Source organism: Protopterus annectens, chromosome 2.part2 (genome assembly GCF_019279795.1).
Source record: "Protopterus annectens isolate FY-2018-M chromosome 2.part2, PAN1.0, whole genome shotgun sequence".
Taxonomy (NCBI): domain Eukaryota; kingdom Metazoa; phylum Chordata; order Ceratodontiformes; family Protopteridae; genus Protopterus; species Protopterus annectens.
Genome location: NC_056730.1, coordinates 217,422,712 through 217,443,749, shown reverse-complemented (window position 1 = coordinate 217,443,749; position 21,038 = coordinate 217,422,712). Strand labels below are relative to the sequence as shown.

The 21,038-nt window shown below is 38.8% G+C and overlaps 1 protein-coding gene across 2 annotated transcripts in view; it reads left to right on the top strand.

Annotated features, from left to right (window-relative positions):
- The first annotated feature begins 13,905 nt into the window (after window positions 1–13,905).
- Window positions 13,906–21,038, top strand: part of LOC122796016 (zona pellucida sperm-binding protein 3-like) — a 192,926-nt gene continuing 185,793 nt past the window's right edge. Inside the window, exon 1 of one of the 2 annotated variants that reach the window (XM_044064495.1) lies at window positions 13,906–14,617. In XM_044064495.1, coding sequence (XP_043920430.1) covers window positions 14,204–14,617 — 414 coding nt within the window. In that variant the 5' untranslated portion in view covers window positions 13,906–14,203. The remainder of the gene's footprint in view (window positions 14,618–21,038) is intronic. The other variant, XM_044064496.1, reaches the window with a different exon arrangement.

The window sequence follows — 21,038 nt, the reverse complement described above, 5'->3', positions numbered from 1 at the left end:
AAGCTCCTTGTACAGATAATATTATTCCAGAAATCTTTAAATTACTATCCAAAGTAGCTTTTGCTCTGTTGTTAAAGGTGTTTACTCTGTCAAAGGAGGATTTTGATATACCTCCTTCTTGGAAGTATACAATAATGTCTCCAGTTTTGAAATCAGATAAAACTGCAAATGAATGTTCTTCTTATAGGCCATTTCTTTTGAATGTTGACTATAAAATATTCGTGGCAATACACGCAGATAGCACTAAACAGTTACTTCCTTTGTTAATAAATGAGAATCAAACTGGCTTCATAAAAGACATAAATATGTATGACAACATTAAAAGAATCTTCTCTTTAATTGACTATATAAATCTTATAAAAAGAAATATGAGCATGATGAGTCTAGATATAAATAATGAGTTTGATTCAGTTGATTGGAATTATTTAATTTTGGCTCTAGAAAAATTTGGATTCTCACACATATTTACTGGTTTAATAAAATCACTTTATAAAAATGTTAGTCTATGTCAAGATTGGCTCATGTTTTTCTACTTCTTTTGCTATTACTAAGGGCACAAAACAGGAATGCACTTTATCTCCATTATTATTTGATTTGGTCATACATTTGCAGATTATATTAGAATAAGCCCAAACATTAAAGTATACAAATTAGAGATACTCCAGAAATAAAGGTTCAGCTCTTATCTGATGATACTTTGTTAACTTTAAATGACAATGATAACTTATTAACTGCTCTACTGAAATCAACTGAACTTTTTCAGAGTCATTCTGGTCTTTAACTTAATTTAAGTAAATGAAACTAAAACAAAATTGCTGCTTATAAATTCTGGTAAGAAGGATTTAAATAAGAATAATTATCACATTTATATCACGTTATCGAAAGATGAAAATAGCGAACCCTATTTCATCGGCCCCAAAACATCTAATCAAAAAAATATCGAACATTCAGAACAGCAAATTTTTTCCCATGGAAAGAATTTGCTGTTCCGAAACACATACACACAACACAAGAACATCAAATAAACAGCAACCACACACATACACTTAAATTCCTACATCTAACGCTACACTAAACTAAACATACACTACTATCTACCCACTTATCTTAACCCAAACCCTAACCCTAAGGTCCGCCACTATCACACACTCACCTAACCGGCGCCCTAACCCTAACTCACTTAAACCGCCCCTGACCCTAAAGTCTGTCACTATTGCACACACGCCTAATCTGCGCCCTAACCCTAACTCACTTAACCCGCCCTTAACCCTAACGTACAAACTATCGCACACTTACCTGAACTCAACCCGTAACTTTACACCTCAGTGCTAAGAATAATGAAGCCACACAAACGGCCAACTGAATTCTTTCCCGAGGAAAGAATTTGCTGTTCTGCAGGTTCACCATTCTAAGCATTTGCTGAATAGTGTTCGATATCAGAACATTCAAAGTTTTAATACTTCGATGTTCTGATATAGACTCTAATTATTTAGTGGTTACACAAACTAAAGACATAAATGAAATACTTATCACTTATTACAGCAATATCTTAATCCAGATAGTCTTATACAAAAATGGAACAAATTCTTCTTACTAGGGAAGCTAGACTTTATATAATTAAAATGATCATATTTCTGAAGTTATTATATTTTATACAAGCCTTCTCTATCCCCCCTCTAAACAATATATAAATAAGTTTAATAAAATAATGCTATATTTATGACACCCTAAAAACCCAGAGTAGCTGTTAAATATGATTTAAATGTTTGGCAGGTCGGAGGTATAAATCTCCCAGATATTGAGATTTATGCTTTATCATCTGTTATAAAGACATTATTCTTATGGCTAAATACCTCTTATTCAACTTGATGGAATGAATTACATGCAAGCATATGGTTGAATTCAAGTCACTCTGCATCACCTCAATACACAGAAATGGTATATAACAATTTCCTTTGGACGATGAGAGAATACACAGATATATTGAAAATATTCAACAATTATCTAAACAAAAACCCAGATATTAAAGCATGGGCATTCCTATTATACCCTATTGCCTGTTCTCAGAATAATATTGGCGTAAACTTGGCGTACCTCAAAAAAATCTCACAGATCCACTCCATTATAGACAATTAAGGAATGACACAAAAAAATCTGTCACTACTGACAAAAAGAACTACTATCACAACTTACAACACAAAAACCAGAACAAACCAAATAGATTCTGGGCAACTCTAAACACACTGCTCCATCCAGGACAATTTACCACCCCTGTCTCCTCAGCTTATAACTCACATTCTCCAGCAGAAGTAGCCAACACTTTCAATAGCTTCCTTACAGAAACTATCCAAAACCTAGCCAATAACATAGCCCCCAGTCCACTAAATCCCTCTGCCTCTACACCCACTACCGAAACCACACTTCAAATGTCAACCAGTCTCAACTTCATTTATGCTTACTCTAATTAGAAAACTAAAACCAACTACCCTTGCTGTAGATCTCCTACCAGCAGACTACCTACAAAAAACAGCAGATGCTGTAGCCTACCCTATATCCATTTTGATCAACCGATCCATATCTGAAGCTACCATTCCCACTACCTGGAAAGTATCCCATATCAATCCAATCCACAAGGGAGGCAGCTGCACTGACATCTCAAACTACAGGCCCATAGCAATACTTTCTCCCATAGCCAAAATCCTGGAGAAATGTATCCAAAAACAACTCCTAGCCTATCTTCTTGATAACAATCACCTGTCAAACTCTCAACATGGCTTCAGACCAAACCACAGTACCACCACTGCCCTACTGTCATTCATCAATGCCATAAATCACAACTGTAATGGCAATAAACTCTCCTCAACCATCTTCCTAGATCTTTCCAAAGCTTTTGACATGGTAAACCACCAACTTCTCCTGTAAACCCTAGAAACACTCTCCTTAGACACCCATGCTATACAATGGTTTAAGTCATATTTGGAAGGTAGGCAACAGGCAGTCCTGTGGAAAAACAACCTATCTACCTTCTTACCTATAACCGTTGAAGTCCCCCAAGGATTCATCTTTGGGACCCTCTTATTTTCCATTTTCATTAATTACTTGCACAGAGTAATACCAGACACTACCTGTATCCAATATGCAGATGACTCCACCCTGATCTGCTCTGACACAACCCCAGATGAGCTACTGACACTATCTCAAGACACATTTATCATGGTAGAAAACTGGCTCCTCTATCGTTGTCTAATATTAAACCCTAAAAAAACCAAACTGCTGCTGTTCTCCCCATCCCATAAGACCTCCTCTCTAACCTTCTCCATCACATCTAACAATGGCACTACTATCTCACCAGACCCCTCAACCAAACTACCCATAAGTCATAGTCAACAACAACCTAAAGTTTGATTTATATATCGACCACACCATCAAAACAGTAAATAAAAAACTTGGCTCTCTACATAGAATCAAACCTTTCTTAACTCCCCTTGCCAGAACTGTCTTTGCTCGCAATCATCTCCTATCCACACCTCTCTACGCCTCCCCCCTATTCACCAACCTGAATAAAACCTCCCTGAACAAGCTCACAACCTGTTATAATCACATTGCCAGATTTGCCACAGTCTCTGCCTACAGGACCCATCATTGCCACAATCTCAAACTAGTAAACTGGCTTGAACTACCTAACCTTCTACTAACCATCCAACTAATAATCATCCACAAGATTCTCTATCAGCCCAAACAGACACCCGATCTTAATACACTCATCACCTCCTACCATAACCTTAAAACTCTCCGATCCTCTAACAAAATGTTAGCCTACACCTTCAAAGCAAACAACTCAGCTGGGGAAGCTCTGTTTATGAACTCAGATGGTAAAGTCTGGAACTCTCTCCCTACAGAACTAACCTTACAACCCTCTCCATCCCAATTTAAAAAAAAAACCTTACTCAATACTTTACTTCACAATGGCTCTGTCCTTACTCTACCCCTGACTAATTCCCCACATTTTACTACTCTTTACCCAACTAGGGTCTTTTAACTGTGTCTCTAATTATAACTATATTACTCTACTGCCATGTGATTAAGTGAAATCTAAGACGTATAAGATGTAACACAATTATATACGCACCTCTTGATTCTTGACCTAGGAACTTCGAAAATGACCTTCAAATACATTGCACAACCTGAATTACTCTTATAATGGAATGGTTTCATTATGTAATTATGTAAATATTATTCTGCTTTATGTAATTATGAAAAATTTCTCTGGATTGTATTTCTCTATTGTATTTTCCAGTGTATTATGTTGTCTGTCTTATTTCAACTGTATGGAGCTTTTCTCCCCGGGCCTCCACTGAAAATGGACATATATCCAGTCGGACCTTTAACAAATGTAAAATTAAATAAAATAAAATAAAATAAAATAGGTTTATAGGTTCATATTAGGCTATCTGCCCTTGGGCGTTTATAAGCCTAGCCAGAGTGTGTTTGGCTTTCAGCACCCATTTTAAATTAATTTTGCTATGCCCTTTTTTGAGGTTAGTATACTGTGCCTCTGTCTAACAGTGACACAGAAGTGATACCCGGGGTAAACCTACGATTCCCCATCCACTCATCAAGATTCCTCTTGAAGAGAGTCAATGAGGGACTCTGCCTAACCTGGACTGGGATTTTATTCCAGAGTGAAGGGAGCCTCTGGGTTATAATCTGTCCCTCCAGCATGTCCTATTTATTTCAGTGCTGAGGTTCAAGTCTCTCAAGCGCGTAGCTCAATGGGATTTTGATTTTCTGAGGTGCAGCATGTCCATTAATTCCGGGTTGGACATAGCTTTATACGTCAGGCACATATCACCTCTGAGCAGGCGGTATGCCACTGAGTAGAACTGGAGTTTCTTTAACCGGGCAGTATATGGCATCTGTTTGAGCCCTTTGATCCTCTTGGTGAGGTACTTTTGGGGTTTTTCCAGTTGCTGCAGGTGTCTGGTAAGGTACATCCCAAAAGGGGCATTGTACTCAATTATGGGCCTGATGAAGGATGAGCAAAGAGGCACGATGACCTCCCCTGATCTAAATGTGAATCCCTTCATGATTAGGTGGGCTATATAAAATGTTTTTCTAACCACTTTGGCCACGTGGTTGTCAAATGAGAGATTGCTATCAACTTGGGTCCCCAGGTCCCTAATTACTTCTTCCGTACTTAATGGATTACCACTTATGTGGTAATTTGTGGGCACTTTGTTTTTGCCAAAGGGGATGACTATACACTTTGTGGCGTTTAGCTTGAGGCCATGGCTCTGGCACCAGTTGTCTGTTTCTATGAGGCCCTTTTGGAGGATGCTTGTGTCAGCTGGAGAGTCGATTATGGCACCCAGTTTGCAGTCATCTGCGAACTTGGTCAGCCACAGTCCTTCCATGTTGGCCTGTACCTCTGAGAAATATATACCGAACAAGAGAGGTCCCAGGACTGAGCCTTGTGGGATGCCACTTGTAACTGGTTTGGAGTCTGACATGGCTCCAGCAATTCTAACCATGTGGGTTCTGACCTTGAGCCAGTTTGCAACCCATCTAGTGACATAGGGGTTTATATTTAAGCTGGTGAGCTTATCTATAATGCCCGAGTGGGATATTGTATCGAAGGCTTTTGCGAGGTCCAGGTAGGCTGTGTGGACCACCTTCCCCTCGTCAATGGCCTTGGTGACTGTTTCAAAGAAATTGACCAGGTTTAAGAGGCAGGATCTGCCCTTAACAAAGCTGAACTGGGTAGGATCCAGTGTCTGTAGGTCCCCAATATCTTTATTTATAAGGTCCATGATGATCCTTTCCATAGCTTTGCAGACCAAGCTAGTCAGGCTTATGGGGTGATAGTTTCCAGGATCCGTTGAGGCACCACCTTTGTGGAGAGGGACCACCGTTGCTGTACGCCACTCTTTGGGTACATATCCTGTAGTAAGGCTGAGATTGAACAGTAGTTTTATGTTTGGGTTTAGCTCTTCTTGGAGTTCATGTAGGACGCAGCCCGGAACACCGTCTGGTCCCATTGATGCTGTGTTTTTTGCTTTGGAGAGGGTGGCTCTTACCTGAGCATCTGAGATGTCGGGGGCAGCACTCTGCTGCGATAGATATTTGCCCTTTTGGTGGGGGGGGGGGGGTTTGCGCTGAACCTGTCAGCTAGGATGTTGGCAATGTCCGTGGGTTTGATGTATTTTTTGTCATTTTGGACTAATTCTGAGCATATCTGAGAATTCCCACCCAGGTTCCTAACATAACTAAAGAAAGCCTTGTGATTATCCTTAGTGTCCTGTGCAATTTTACTCTCAAAGCTGGCCTTAGACGATTTTATGAGTGCCCGTAGTTTTTTGCTAATACTGATCAGAGATGCCTTCCCTTTTTTGGGATTTTGCTCTATCCTGTAGTAGCTTCCTCCCTCTCTTGTATAGTTTGTTTATGGCTGTGGCCACCAGACATGATGTCTGCCTTTGGAGGACTGGGTCTTGGTTTTATTTGGGATTGCATGATCCATGCATTCCTGAAGGTGTTCATAGAATGCGTTTATAAAGGATTCTACAGTCTGGGCCGTATTTTCCACAGGCCCGGGGGCTTTGAAGGATTCCACCTTGGTTTTGAGGAGTGTGAAGTTTTTCACTGTGGTTTTCTTGGCAGGGGTGTGGTCGGGATGTGAATATCCAGTGAGATTAGTTTATGGTCTGATCTTACCAGTGAGGGATACACTTCTGGTCTGGAGCACAGAGTCCCCATGTTGGTGATGATCAGGTCCAGTATGTTTTCCCCTCTTGTGGGAGTGGTAACAAGTTGTTCCATAGCATTTGAGTTTATAAATTCTAGGAATCTTTGGGCTAGGGTGTTGGAGCTAGGGTAATGCTCCCAGTCTATGTTTGGGTAGTTGAAGTTGCCCAATATAATGGTGCTTGGAGAGACCTTTATATTTTCCAGTGTTCTCAGGAAGGCCGAGTGGAGTTTCTGGGTTTGGGAGGGTGGTCTGTAGCAGGCTATAAACTGGCAGGCAGTTTTACCTACTGTTAGTTGCACATGGATAGTCTCTGATGCTTCGTGCTGTGCCACCAACCTGGAAGTGTGGGTATCTTTGACGAATATTGATACTCCCCCTCCTTTTATGGTTCAGACCAGGTTTTGGGGCTGATAAGCATTGTATGAGGTATAACCTGGTAGTGCTGGGGTGCTCTAGGGAGCCTTGAACCAGGTTTCTGTTACTGCACAGATATCGATGTTCTCCATGCTAAGGAGAGTTTTGAGTGCATGCATCTTGAGGTTTAGACTTCTGGCATTGAGTAGCATTACTCGTAGTTTCTTATCCCTTGTGATACCTATGGAGGTGGGTTTGTCTTTTGATCCTTGCCTAAAAAAGGCACTATGGGGGTAGCAAGAGCCTTTGCCAATATCCGAAAGCCCAGGGGTGATAGGTGCAAGCTGTCCCTAGTGAAGCATCGTGGCTTGTCGAGCATGTCATCCCAGGCTGACAGGCATTGGATCCCCTTTGAATGACACCAATACTTAAGCCAATTGTTGAAATTGATCATCTTGTCTTCAAATTGTGGCATCATTCTTGGTGAAGGTAAGATGCTACTCAAGGTCAGGGTCATACCGGCCTGGGCTACATGCTCAGAGAGCTCCTCTATGTCTCTTTTCATGTAGTCCAGGGAGGTATGTCTCAGGTCATTCACACCAGTATGGACAATGACTGAGACATATTTGTACTTGCCTTGGAGTGACCTGAGTGCTTGTGTTATGTGGCGGATCCTAGCACCTAACAGGCAGCTCATCGTGACCTTCTCCTTGTTCAGCCTGGTGAGCGGGATGTCAGTGTGCCTGACAATAGAATCACCTATTACAAGTGTATCAGGTGTGTTGATAAATAAATAAATATTAATACGTTTGATGTGGCCACAATCAAAATTCTAAAAGAAAGGGATCTAATCTATTGGCACCAATTGTTACAATCTGGTAAACTTTTAACAATGGAACAAGGTAAAAATAAATTCAATCTGGACAGTGACATGTGGCTAGTAATACAAGACTTAAGACAACATGTTATAAGTAGGATAGAATTAATGAGCCCATCCACTAGGCAAAATATTCCTAAACTTATAGAATGATGCAGTGGTGCAGTGGTAGCAGTAGCGTTGTTGTCTCACAGCAAGAGGTATTCTGGTTCGATTCTCAGCTGGAGTGCCTTCTGTGTGGAGTCTGCATGTTCTCCTTGCATTTGTGTAGGTTTTCTCCAGGTACTCTGGTTTCTACCCACATTACAAAGACAATTGTCTGGACTGTTTCTCCCCGGGCCTCTACTGAAAACTGGCTTTGTTCCAAGTTGGACATTCCCGGTAAAGAAATGTTAAATAAATAAAACAAATCTAATTATTCTAGTAAGCGATATTGTTCAAGGAAAAAACTATTTGTCAAAAATCTATAAACTACTCTCCTAAACTCTATAATGCTAAGTAGCTAATTACATAACTAGAAAATGATGTAGTGTGCTTGCTAAAATGTCAAATATAAACATAAAACGGATTTGCTTTACATGCTACCACTTACTTGCATATAAAGTAATATACATATATATATATATATATATATATATATGGGATCCGGACACATGCTCGACTAGCATATGTCCAAATCACAAAACATCTAACACACATACACGAAAGCGCTTAACATCGACAAGTGCTTTTGTGTATGTGTGCCTGTTTCGTAGATCGGACTACAGTGCAGCTAAGGGAAAATTCCCTTTTCTTCACTGTAGTGCGATCTCGGAGTGAGAATAATAAAGTAGGGGTGTGTAGGGGGTGCAGGGGGGTGAATCCCTCCTGCAGAAACGTAGATTTTTTTTTTGAACTAGACATACACGGAAGCGCTTTTTGATGTTAAGCACTTTTGTGTATGTGTGTTCGATGTTTTGTGATTCAGACATATGCTAGTCGAGCATGTGTCCTGGACCCATATATTAGTAAAAAGCAGAAACATTTTATACTCAGTCACCTATAAAAATTATTTTTAAAAACATATTTAAAAGTTTTCAAAAGGTGTGCTTAGCTCATATAAACTTGCTGTACATTTAAACATCGCACTTCATCCTTAAAAACAAACTTTAAGTACCATTAATTTGTATTGTAAGCTAGATGTATTTGTAATACATAGAACTACACTTGCAATATATATATATACATATATATATATATATATATATATATATATATATATATATATATATATATATATATATATATATATATATATGTATATGGAGGTATCATATCTTCTAACCACTAACTAGCTTCATACTAAGCATATCAGAATATGCTGTCTAACAAAAATACATTCAAAATGCTTTCTAATGTAAACAATATAAGACTCAACCATATGATATGTTAAGATGATCTCTACAATAGTGATTAAGTATAAGGACTCACACTTTGAGTGCTACAGTCTTATAATATAAATAAACACAGGTTAATGTGTCTCTAATTAATACAGTTAACATGTACAGTAAAAACTTCTCTGACATGGACTATTCTCATTAACCTGACTACAGAGATGAATAACCATATTAAAAAAATGCCTATAAAATCATTAGGATATAGCTTTAAAATGTATAAACAGCAGACTATCTAAATAAACAGGTAGCTTTTAAAGATGCTTTCAAGGGCACACTACCATTTAGCCCTTTATTAGTATCCGCCTGGAGTCTATTAATCCATTTAGTTTCATGTAAATCTGTAATGTTTCTAATATCAGCTAAATGCTGGCTCACATAAATGGCCTCAGTGGCCATAAAGTTAAATTAATGATATGCTGATGTGGTCAAAACATATTTTCCTAAGGCACTGGTGTGTGACTTAATTCTAATATTATAAAGATGTCCCCTAATCCTATCTCTCAGGCATCTGTTAGTCTTCACACATAAAATGATTTACAAAGAGTAAATTGTTCTAAATAAATAATATTAACACTATTACAATTAACTTCCACATAAAAAATTATACTCCCTTCCAATCGCTGGATGTATAAATTACCCTGTAGTGGCCAGAAAGTTGCAATAATTACACTCATCACAGGGGTGAGTTACTCTTACCCGATTTCCATCAAATGATTGTAAATAATCATTACGATTACATAATGTTCTTTCAATTGATTTTCTATTCTTATATATAATAAAGGCTTGAATCACACCACCTTTTTAATTCTGTTATCTGTGGTTAAAATACTCCTATGTTTCTGTATAATATTAATAAAATCTTTCACATTATTACTATAATATATAATAAATTTAATCTGGTCATCCTCCATTGTAGTATTTTTCTGTTTCACTGCAAGTCTTTCAGAAAAATATGGTTTGGCCACATTTGACCTAAGGGACGTTACTTTATCCATGTATGTTCAACTCTTTTTCTATTTGTTTGTCGAGATCCATGATTGAATTTGCTGACTTTAATGAGTTTGTACAAGGAACCACCCCATATTTAAAGTTTGATGTTAAGATTTCTGAAGAGAGTATAGACTTCTTAGATGTATGAGTTACAGAGTTAAGAGAGGGTGGTTTTGATACTGAGATCTATCGTAAATCATAACAAGTAGGCATCTGAGACATATTTTTACTAATATAGTGAAGGGTCAGGGTATAAGAGCCTCTAGATTAAATGCAGATGATAGAAATTTTCAAAAAGGGGTGAAAAAACTGTAGGTGGTAGCATGTAAAACAGATGATATGTTTTAGGTTTATATTTATATATGCGAGTGCACTACATCATTTTCTAGTTATGTGATTAAGTACTTAGCATTATAAAGTTTAGGAGAGTAAGGATATTTAAGATCCACTACATTTGGTTACATGGTAACTATGATGTAATCATCTTGTTAAAGAACACATTGTCTCTATTGGTTCTTTCAAATTCGAAGTGTATAAAATATGTGTTTTACTTTGTATTTGTTTGGTATGAAGAAGCAAGTACTGTACTTGTGAAAGCCCTAACCTGATATTAAAATGTTTACCCGGGCTGTGTTTCAGTTTGCTTGTTTTTACTTTTACATTATTTGATTTGCTACTGTGAGCTTCACAAATTAGTCATTTATCCTAGTTACTGGCATTTTATTTTCTTTTGGATATTATAAAGAAAACTTGTGGGACTATTATAAAAACAATTAGTAATCATTTTCCTAATGATAACGATAGAAGATTAATAGTAGAAGAAGAATAGAATGTTCTTTGCACAGATGTTTCCCTCACACTGCCTTTTTGGGTACTGGTGGCTTCCATAACTCACCTGGCTTCTGTAATTCATCTTTGAGATTCCTTCTACAGCTTATGCATGGACCTAGGTTGTGGCAAGTGTTTTACTTTTTCCATGCTCCACAAGAAAAATAAAATAAGAAAGCCTTGGTTCTTAATATAGTGTCTTTATCTCAGTCACTGGTGAGTGACCCTGCTGCAGACCTGTGTTGCTCCATGGATCATTCATCTTCTTCTTTTTGATCCTCTGCTGTTGTTCCTTGGGAAGCCACTATGAACTGGGAGGCTATCATGCCCTCCGTGGCTGTTCAGTTCAAGGGAGAACCACTCTTGCTGGCACCAGGGAAGGGATAAGGAGGTATTCCTCTGTTGAACTCCTTTGAGGATAATCCTTTCCATGGTAAGGGCCTTCCATTTATCCATTGCATTTCAGAAGGACCTCTCAGGTAGACAAAACACTAGACTAGGCATATTTTCCTGCTTTTAATTATACAAATGATTGCCTGCACATTGCAAGGGTTTACTTGCAGCCTTTTTATGTTTTAATATGAAATTTTCTCCTTCTATTCAACATAAGCATTTTCCCTCTTGCAGATACTGACTCTTTGCTGGTGGTGGTGGTGGGGAGGGCAGACCTTGGATGGAAGTTCTGCTTCTCATGTCTTCTCTTCTAGTCATGAAGATTTTGATTTTGAAATTATGTTTCAGATATCCCTCTTAGACAAAAAATTTTAGATACTATTATTGAAATATGGACATGTTTCACTGAAAGTAAAAGAAAATTTCAGGGATCTCAGCAGAGATATTAGGAATTCATAAATGAGAACTTTCCTGTACTGGATCCTATTCCTCTGGTTTTGTCAGCCTTGAAAGGTGTTTGTTTATTGGCTTGTGACTCTCTGGACACATAATCTTTTTTCCCTGGAAGACCTGATGGGTTATGTAATGTTTTATAGACATTCAGATACCTTTTTGTTCTAAATCTTTGCCATCAGATACATGGGCTACAGCCTTGAATATGTTTGAACAGAAGGTTATGCCTTTTCTACCTTGGCATTTTCAACTGTGCCTTACAAGGCTCATATTTCTAGATCTCTCCTGGTCTCTTTTGAAAATATAGAGGATTTTATTGTTGAATTTCCTTCATCAGACTCTAAAACATCTCTGATTTATTTTTCTGAGGTTTACTGTGGTTACCAACATGCCTTCAAGTGTGCATATGACACTGCTGATGTAGCATCCAGGTCAGCTACCATGAACACAGTAGTGGGATCATACACCTGGTTGCATTCTCAGACCTTTCTTGACACTGATAAGGTTGAAAGTCTTAATATTATTAAGTAATCCTACCATAACAATAAATAATTGAGTAGGTCACTATTGCACTTGCTGTTCCAACCCCCAGCAATTGATTATTTTTGTTTTGTTTGTTTCTTTTTGGATTTTTTACAAATGTTGCAGGATTCTAGTCCCCATCTTTCAGGGAAAAGGAAGAGCTGAGGACGTGGTGTTGTAGTGGTGCTGTTTTACCAGTAAGAATTTGAAATGTTGTGACATGGTAGGGCAAGTGCTGAAATGTGGAGAATGAATGGTCAAAACACTGAACTTACATATATTAAGTCTGAGATGTCATTTCTCAGAATATTCCTTATTTTTCAAGGTATGGTGATCTTGAAGTTGATATACATAAGGTTGGGGGTGTGGGGAGCTTGCATCCACATTAGGGGTGCAGGAGGGCTTTCCCCCCTTGCAAAAAGAAATTTAAAGAAGATTGATTTTTTGAGATTCACTCTTCTTCAATGTTTTGTGTCTTTTTTTTGGCTTGTCAGCATTTGACATTTCAAGTGCTGACATTTCAATAGACATTTTTCCTACATCTCTAACACAGACAGCAGCTCTAGTGTGGGCAAGGTACCCTAAAACTTTTCTAGGAGGGCTGCTGGGGGGGCACAAACCTTGACAGGACATTCCATATAGTTTGAGCTACTACAGCAGTGATCTACACAAACATCTGCTGTTATGGTAAGTTTACTTACACAACTGTAGTTTTAAGTGTTGATACCACAGAGCTGTTTCCATAGTGAGCACTAAAGGAAATAGCATGAGGCTCCATTAAGTCATGAAACAAGGTATTACTGTACCCCAGTATTTAACAGATGAAGCTGGATAACTATATGCCAGAAACAGCCAGAGGTACTGCAGCCTGAGTGGGGAAATGGCAGACTGAACAGTGCATATTATATAAACCTACTTTCAGAGATTTTGTTGCTGTACAAACATTGAAAGGAGCAGACAAAAGTCCTGCTTTTCTGTGTGAATGCTGAGGCCATAAAAATGTTACACTTTCAAGGCTGCACTTAAAATGAAAGAAATGAATATACACAAATAAATTAATGGTAATATATTATAAGATAATGTTTTATAGTACTACTGCCTGTTTGTTAGAAACCAGAATTTCCAAATTTGAAATGTCTTATTTATATATCGTGATGAAAATCTCTTTTCTCCTTTAAGATTATGCAGTCTGTTAAACCTAATTGCTAAAACGGCTTGTCCTAGGGTGGGGATTTACACCTGTTAAGCACCACAACATTTGAAATAAATGATATAATGTCACTAACTTCTAGGGTGTGTGGAAGGTTGAAGAAGTGCTGTTTTGCAGTCTCGGTATGCTGAAATATTCATTATGATTTAAGTGTAAGTTGCAGATGATGCTGGAGTTCTGCTGCACTGTGTGAAACACTCTGACATGTATAAATGTAATCTGCCACTTTAAGGAACTGTTTTTTAAGGATTCCAAATCTGAATTCCAAATGCAGTATTGGTTTAACAATGCACTCTGGGGAAAGGATGCATCAATGAAGTTGTCTTGTTTCATGTATTTTGAGCAGTAGGTCTACAATTTCTTGTACTTCAGTGAAAACCTAGTCTCCAGAGATGGCCATATTGCTTTCTGATAAGCCTTTGTTTTTACTACTAACATTATATCTGACATGCAATGGAACTTTGTTTAAATGGAACTCCCGAAGATCATATAAAGAAGCTGTTGGTGTGAGCGGAATCACCTCTTTAAGTAATTTTCCCCAATCTGCTGCACGGTTATTACAGGGTGTAACATCAGATGTTGATGCAGCATCAAAGAGTGCACTGGTAGCTCAGGCTATACACATCCAGTGTGGGAATGATAACTTAGTAGTGACTGTTAAGAGAAACTTATTTGGAACTGGATATCTGGTGAAAGAGACTGATCTTTCTCTGGGAGCTGCAGCATGTCCATTTTCTACCCTAAACACACTGAATAACACTGTTATTTTTAATAGAAGGCTCCATGAATGTGGAAGCACAGTTCTGGTGAGTACCAAAGCATTTACAATATATGATGCAATGCCTGTATTCTTTTATATTTGAGAATGAAGAAGAAGATGATGATGGGGGGGTCTCTGTGTTTCCGGTACCATCTATTATGTAGCATAACGTGTGGTATTCATAGTGCTGTTTTCTGTGGTGATAAGAATAGGGAGAGGAACAACATTTTAAATTATTTTTTAGAGTCTGAAGGAGCAACTGCGGACTCTGGAGTTGATATTGGGAACATTGTTGACCGCAATTCCTATCTCAAACTTTGTTTTTCATAATAGCCTGGCAAAATTTGCAGTTGGTTTGAGGTCTGCAAATCCAATCTGAAAGAAATAATTTCTGCTACTTAGAATGCTCTTACCTCTTTTTTTTTATTATTATTATTGTTATGGGGAATCTAGAATTAATGGTGTAGTGGAAAGACTGAGGAGGAAATGCAAGTTGAACATGCTCCTTAGTAAAAAAATAGCTTCTAGTGAAGTCTGCTTCAGCAAGCAAAACTTTAGAAATGGCTCATCCCTCCTCCCACCACCCAAAAAAGATCCTTGATGCTTTGTCGTTCCACATCAATTACTTCTGCTTTCAGGTAAAGACTTTTTTTTTAGCCCCCCCCTCCCCATGTTGAAAAACATATGCTAGAAAATTCATCTAATGGATATTTAAGTACATTCAGACTTGTATATGAGGCACAAAACAAGTGGTATAGTGACTTAATCATTGGTTATATATGTGTAGTGCACCTGTCACCACAACCAATGAATCTATAAGGCGAGTTGAGTTAAAGCCAAAAGATGAGCCGTTACTAATATACTTGGGGCCCAAATAGTTTGGGGTGTGTGGCTAGGCTTGTAATGGCCTGGTCATTGGCCTAGTAACAGTCTATGAACCTTTGAAGTGGTAAATTATGTATTTGTTTTGTTGTGTAGCAGGAGAACTTGACTAATAATGCTACAAAAATGTGATGATCTGATATTTCTAAGGCTATTTATAACACACTCCATCTTAGAATATTGTTTTGACCTGCTACTCCTACTGATGTAAAACGTTGACTCCCTCTCCCCATAACGGACTGCTGTTAAAACAAGGCTGTAGAGTAGATGTTTTTTACATTCCATAGTACCATGTTTTTATACTCTGTTTTGTGATGTGTTTGTCATGAGAGCATTTTTTTCTTGCATTTGTGTTCCTTAACTTGTTGCATACATGAGTATATAAGCATTACTCTTATGAGCTAGTTGCCCCATGTACAGTGAAAGTATAATTTTCTTGTAGTGTCTACTTAATTATGTTCCCCTGCTCCACACACACTTAATATTAAATAAACAGATTCTCATGAGCAATATATGTAAAATGAGTCTAGTAAAGCACCTCATGTTTTGCTTGCAAACTTACTAAATGTATTAAGAACAGATAAGTATGTTGTGTTGTTGCAAATAACCCCCGTGCAAAACTATGGCTGGGATTCAGAAAGGGCTACCAGCAGCAGTAAGCCCTAAAACAGACAGCCACCTGATTCGGATACATTTACAACCACAGTGATTCCACATGGGCAGTAGACCCCTGCAGTGGGCAGTCTCCACAGCTGTACTATATGTGAATGAGGCACTCTGGGGGAGTGGCCTGTACTTGTGCTCTTGTCTGGAGTGGCTTTGTAACTTTACATGGACTGTTGTGTTAATGAATGTGGCTAAAATGCTGCAATTCTCCATTATAATCGATGGAAGAGACCATGCAACAGATATGTGTCAGGAAGTTTACCAGAGTACTACTGCTTCATGTGCCTGCCTGCAGAGGATATGAGTGGGCTGGGGTGCCTGTGTGCGTCTGTCCTGAGTTGGTGCAGTGGATGATGTAATAGGGAAACCAGTAGAGTTTTGTGTGTGTAAGAGAGACTTAACAGGTAATTATGTCCATGAAATCAATCACAAGGGGGAGGATGTCGGACAGTGAGTGTCTGTGTCTTAATATATGAGAGTGGGAGGGTGGCTGCCATACCTCTCAACATACTTGCTCAAAACTGTGGACAAAACCTATAAAAATGGGGAGGAGAAATTGCTTACAATAGGGACATTTGGATAAAGCCAATAAAAATGGGTAGGGGAACATGCTGACAACAGGGATACTTGAAATGTCTCTAAGTCACTTAAATTTAACAGTGACACTTAAGAAATATGGTTTGCATCAACATACAATGGTGACAGTTGCTACCACTTCCCCACTCCTCCAAAGCCCATCTGTGGTGAAAAAAATAGAATCTGTTTGAGCCTGAGCTCTAAATCATCCAAGAAAAGAAACTGGCCAAGCAGGTCTTTCAGCTATAAATAAATCTTCTGACAGTTGGATCCACTGCAGAGGGAGGACCCTGAAGTGTATTGGGTCTATGATGTATGGAGGCTCTGCCACCTGGAAGGAGAAGCCTACTTCCATTGCTGGTAAGCAAGATTACTGGCTATTCCCAGATGAGCTGATGCCTTCTATTCATCCAGTTCCAGCTCCACTAAATGATCACTTAGCATTTCTTCAGAATGACCAAGGAGAAGTGAGGTTACTGAATCTGAAGAATGGATCCTCTAATCCTAGGTAAGCAGCACCTTTAGGTAGAAAATTAAAACAAGCCATTAGCAGCTATATCAAAAAAAAAAAAAACTGGTGTGGGATTTACTCAAGTTAGAATGCCAGAGGACAAGATACAGCCCTATCTTAACAGAGGAAGGTAGTGTGCTTATTTGATATATTAAAAAAAACAAAAAAAAAAAACATTTTGTTAGAGGCTGTATGTTGATGAAACACTGAGGTTTATTCATACCTCTCAATTGTTATGACTTTGGTATAGTTCAGAGTTTGCCTTTCTCGTCCTACATTTATGATGTTTCCTCATAAAGTCACACTAGTTTGAATGCATACTTTATATATACATACACTGTTTATCCAGAGATTCGCTGCCACAAAATTTACAAGGTCTAGTTAATAAAGACCTAATATTGTGGGACCAGGGGAAATCCCTTTTCTGATCCTTTGGTATGATTTTTACAAACTGGCATGGGCTTAGTAATTTAAAAAAATCAATTCCACACAATTTTCAGTGTGTTAGTTTTTGTGAGTATCTGACACTTTGCTGACAAGGATGATGATGCAGGGAAATGGATGCAGTGGGCACAGAGAGCAGTTGGAAATTTGTAACTTCTCCAGTTACTAATGTTGAAATACTCAAGGCAAACCAGGACACTACCTCCCAAGACAAAGTGCTTGGATCAAATGGCTTTAATGCAGAACTTCTGCTAGAGTTACAAGTCAAATTTCCTCTTCACTATTTTCCACTTTTAACAATATTACCAGTGCTGGATTATGATCTTACTACAGTCAAAATATTTTGCTTTCTAATACAAGTATTGACACCAACGCCTATACACACACTTTAGCAGGAATTTAGAGCTTTTCAACTCACTTGGTATCCTGACCAAGATTTAATTATTTCAAGGAAATCCATTTCTGATGGTACATGGACATAGGGCTCACACATGCATGGCCTCTGGCAAAATATCCCATAAAATCTAAAATGACATGGTTTTGTCCTTTGGCCTTATCTGTATGGTTATGGATTTTATGACCTTTTCTTCTTTCCTCATGACAAATATTTGTTTTATATGCCAAAGTAGGTGATGGTGGTGCTTATTAAAACATTGTCTTCTACTTCCTCTAGACTGTCTGAAAAAAACATGAAGCATGAGTTACCCCCGTCTCTAAGTCTGGTCCTACAATGTAAGTTCTGATCAACTCTGTCCATAAGCAGTATTTGGAGTGTTGTACACGCTGTCTAAATGTGAGGTATACTGGGACAGTACTTGAGTCAGTGAGCACACTCTCTTCTGTGTGTATGTGAATTATGTTCTTACACACACATGTGCATGCACACAATTCATAGATTGTTGTTAGGCTAACAACCTGAGGGGGCCTAGCCCTGTTGTCTTGCATCACAACATAGCTGGTCTCACTACCCTCTTGTAGACCTTCCCTTTCACTCTTACTTGTACCCGTCTGTCACAAATCACTCCTGACACTCCTCTTCATCCATTCCACCCTGCCTGTACTCTCTTCTTCACCTCTCTTCCACACTCACCATTACTCTGAACTGTTGATGCTAAGTACTTAAACGCATCCACCTTCGCCAAGTCTACTCCATGCATCCTCACCATTCCTCTATCCTCCCGCTCATTCACATACACACATTCTGTCTTAGTCCTGCTGACCTTCATTCCTCTCTTCTCTAGAGCATATTTCCAACTCTCCATGGTTTCATCAACCTGGTCCCTACTCTCACTACAGATACAGATCAGTGTCATCTGCAAACATCATAGTCCATGGGGCCTCCTGTCTAATCTCATCTGTTAAGCTGTCCATCACCATTACAAATAAGAAAGGGCTCAGAGCTGATCCTTGATGTAATCCCGCCTCCACTGTCACTCCCACTGCAGACTTCACCACTGTCACACTACCCTCCTACATATCCTGTACCACTCTTGCATACTTCTCTGACACTCCTGAATTCCTCATACAATACCACAACTGCTCTCTAGGCACCCTGTCATATGCTTTTAACAAGTCCACAAAGAAGCAATGTGACCCCTCTTGACCTTCTCTATTTCTCCATCAACACCCTCAGAGCAAACATCGCATCTGTAGTGCTCTTTCTCGACATAAAACTATTAGCGATCAGCAGTATGATCTCTTCACTTCTTAATCTAGCTTCCACTACTTTCCCATAATTTCAGGCTGTGAATGATCAGTTTTATCCCTTTGTTGTTACCTCTGCACATCACGCTTGTTCTTAAAAACAAAATAGGTACCAAAACACTTTCTCCACTCCTCAGGCATCCTCTGACTTTCCAAGATTTCATTAAACAATCTGGTTAAAAACTCCACTGCCATTTCTCCTAAGCATCTCCATGCTTCCACTGGTATGTCATCTGGACCAACAGCCTTTCCAGTCTTCATAGCTGTCTGTACTTCCTCATTACTAATCTGTTTCATTTATTTAGGTACAGAATCATGCAAATAAAAGGTGTTATCACTTTTCAAGCCAGGTTTTGAAGTTTACTGGGAGAAGAGGCGGGGATGAATCTAACTGTGTAAGGACTGCAGATTTGTAATCCTACTGAGAGGCTTATCTTGCAAGTTTCAAGGTTGACAAACCTATGGTAAAAGCACCACCTATGTATTAAATAGGTCTATATTTCATTGAATCAGATCATCATATGGTATTTCATTGGAAATGCTGTTCACTGAATCTCCCTCTTGAGGGGCTATGCAACCCGAACACCACTAATTAGATATACCAACTCCAAAACTGCACCATAGTGGGGAAAGGGCAAATTTCCAAATCCCCACTGTAATGTGATCGTCAGAACAGTTTGATGAACAGCATGTTCGATGAAATGCCATTTGATGATCTGATTCTTCGATTTAAATAATGGGGACCTGTACTAAAACTTACTGCTTTGGTAACAGCTCTGAAAAAAAAAAACAGTTTATAAGAAAATAGCTTTTGCTCAGTAATCTCAGAGGAATCAAAAAGACGGTCCTTTTCTGATGAGACTCAAGGCCTGTAAAAAAAAAAAAAAAAACTACAGGTACTGTCTGTAACCCTACCTGTAACCCCCTGCTGGTTATTTTTTCCACCCAGCCTCCCATTCTTTGATCTGCGTGGTAAACTTGATTTAAACTGTCCACACTTACTGTAAATTGATCTTTAAGTTTTACTAAAAAGAATAATGATGTCCTGTATCCATATAGGACACCGAGGGCCAGGCATTTCTAAGATACCTCTGTCCATAAGGGACATGGGTTCTAGGCCCAGTGTAAATTTCCTGTTTCCCTGTCTACTGGTGTAGATTGCACTTAAACTGGGTAATAAACTCTGCTCCATATAGATGGGAAGCCTGCCCCATGGGGAGGGGGGGGCAGTGTCTGGCACACATCTGTCTTTTGTTTAAGTCACAGACAAAATGCAGGTTCCTAGACCTTGTATTTCTGGTACTCTAACTTACAAATGTGCAGGAGATTCACAGGTGTGTAGTCTGCAGATGTCTTGTAATCCAGGCATAAATCACTTCTCTGCAATCTACAGGAGACCTGAGTAGAGGGAAATGCTTTAAGGTGCTCTGCGTAAGGCAGGTTTTGTTAAACCTTGTGCTCTTTTTGCAAGTAACCTCTGAGGTTGCTCTAGTTGCTGCCTACATACTGAAGGGAGCACTGTACTCTGGGCTGATAAAGGCAAACTACAGTAGGATAATGACATCTTTGGTCCTAGATGCCATACCCTTACTTTACAAGTTGTGCAATATAAAAGGATTTAGTCACCATGGTGGTCAAATATAAGGCTACTTGTCTACATGTCTACCCAGATCCATGACCTCTG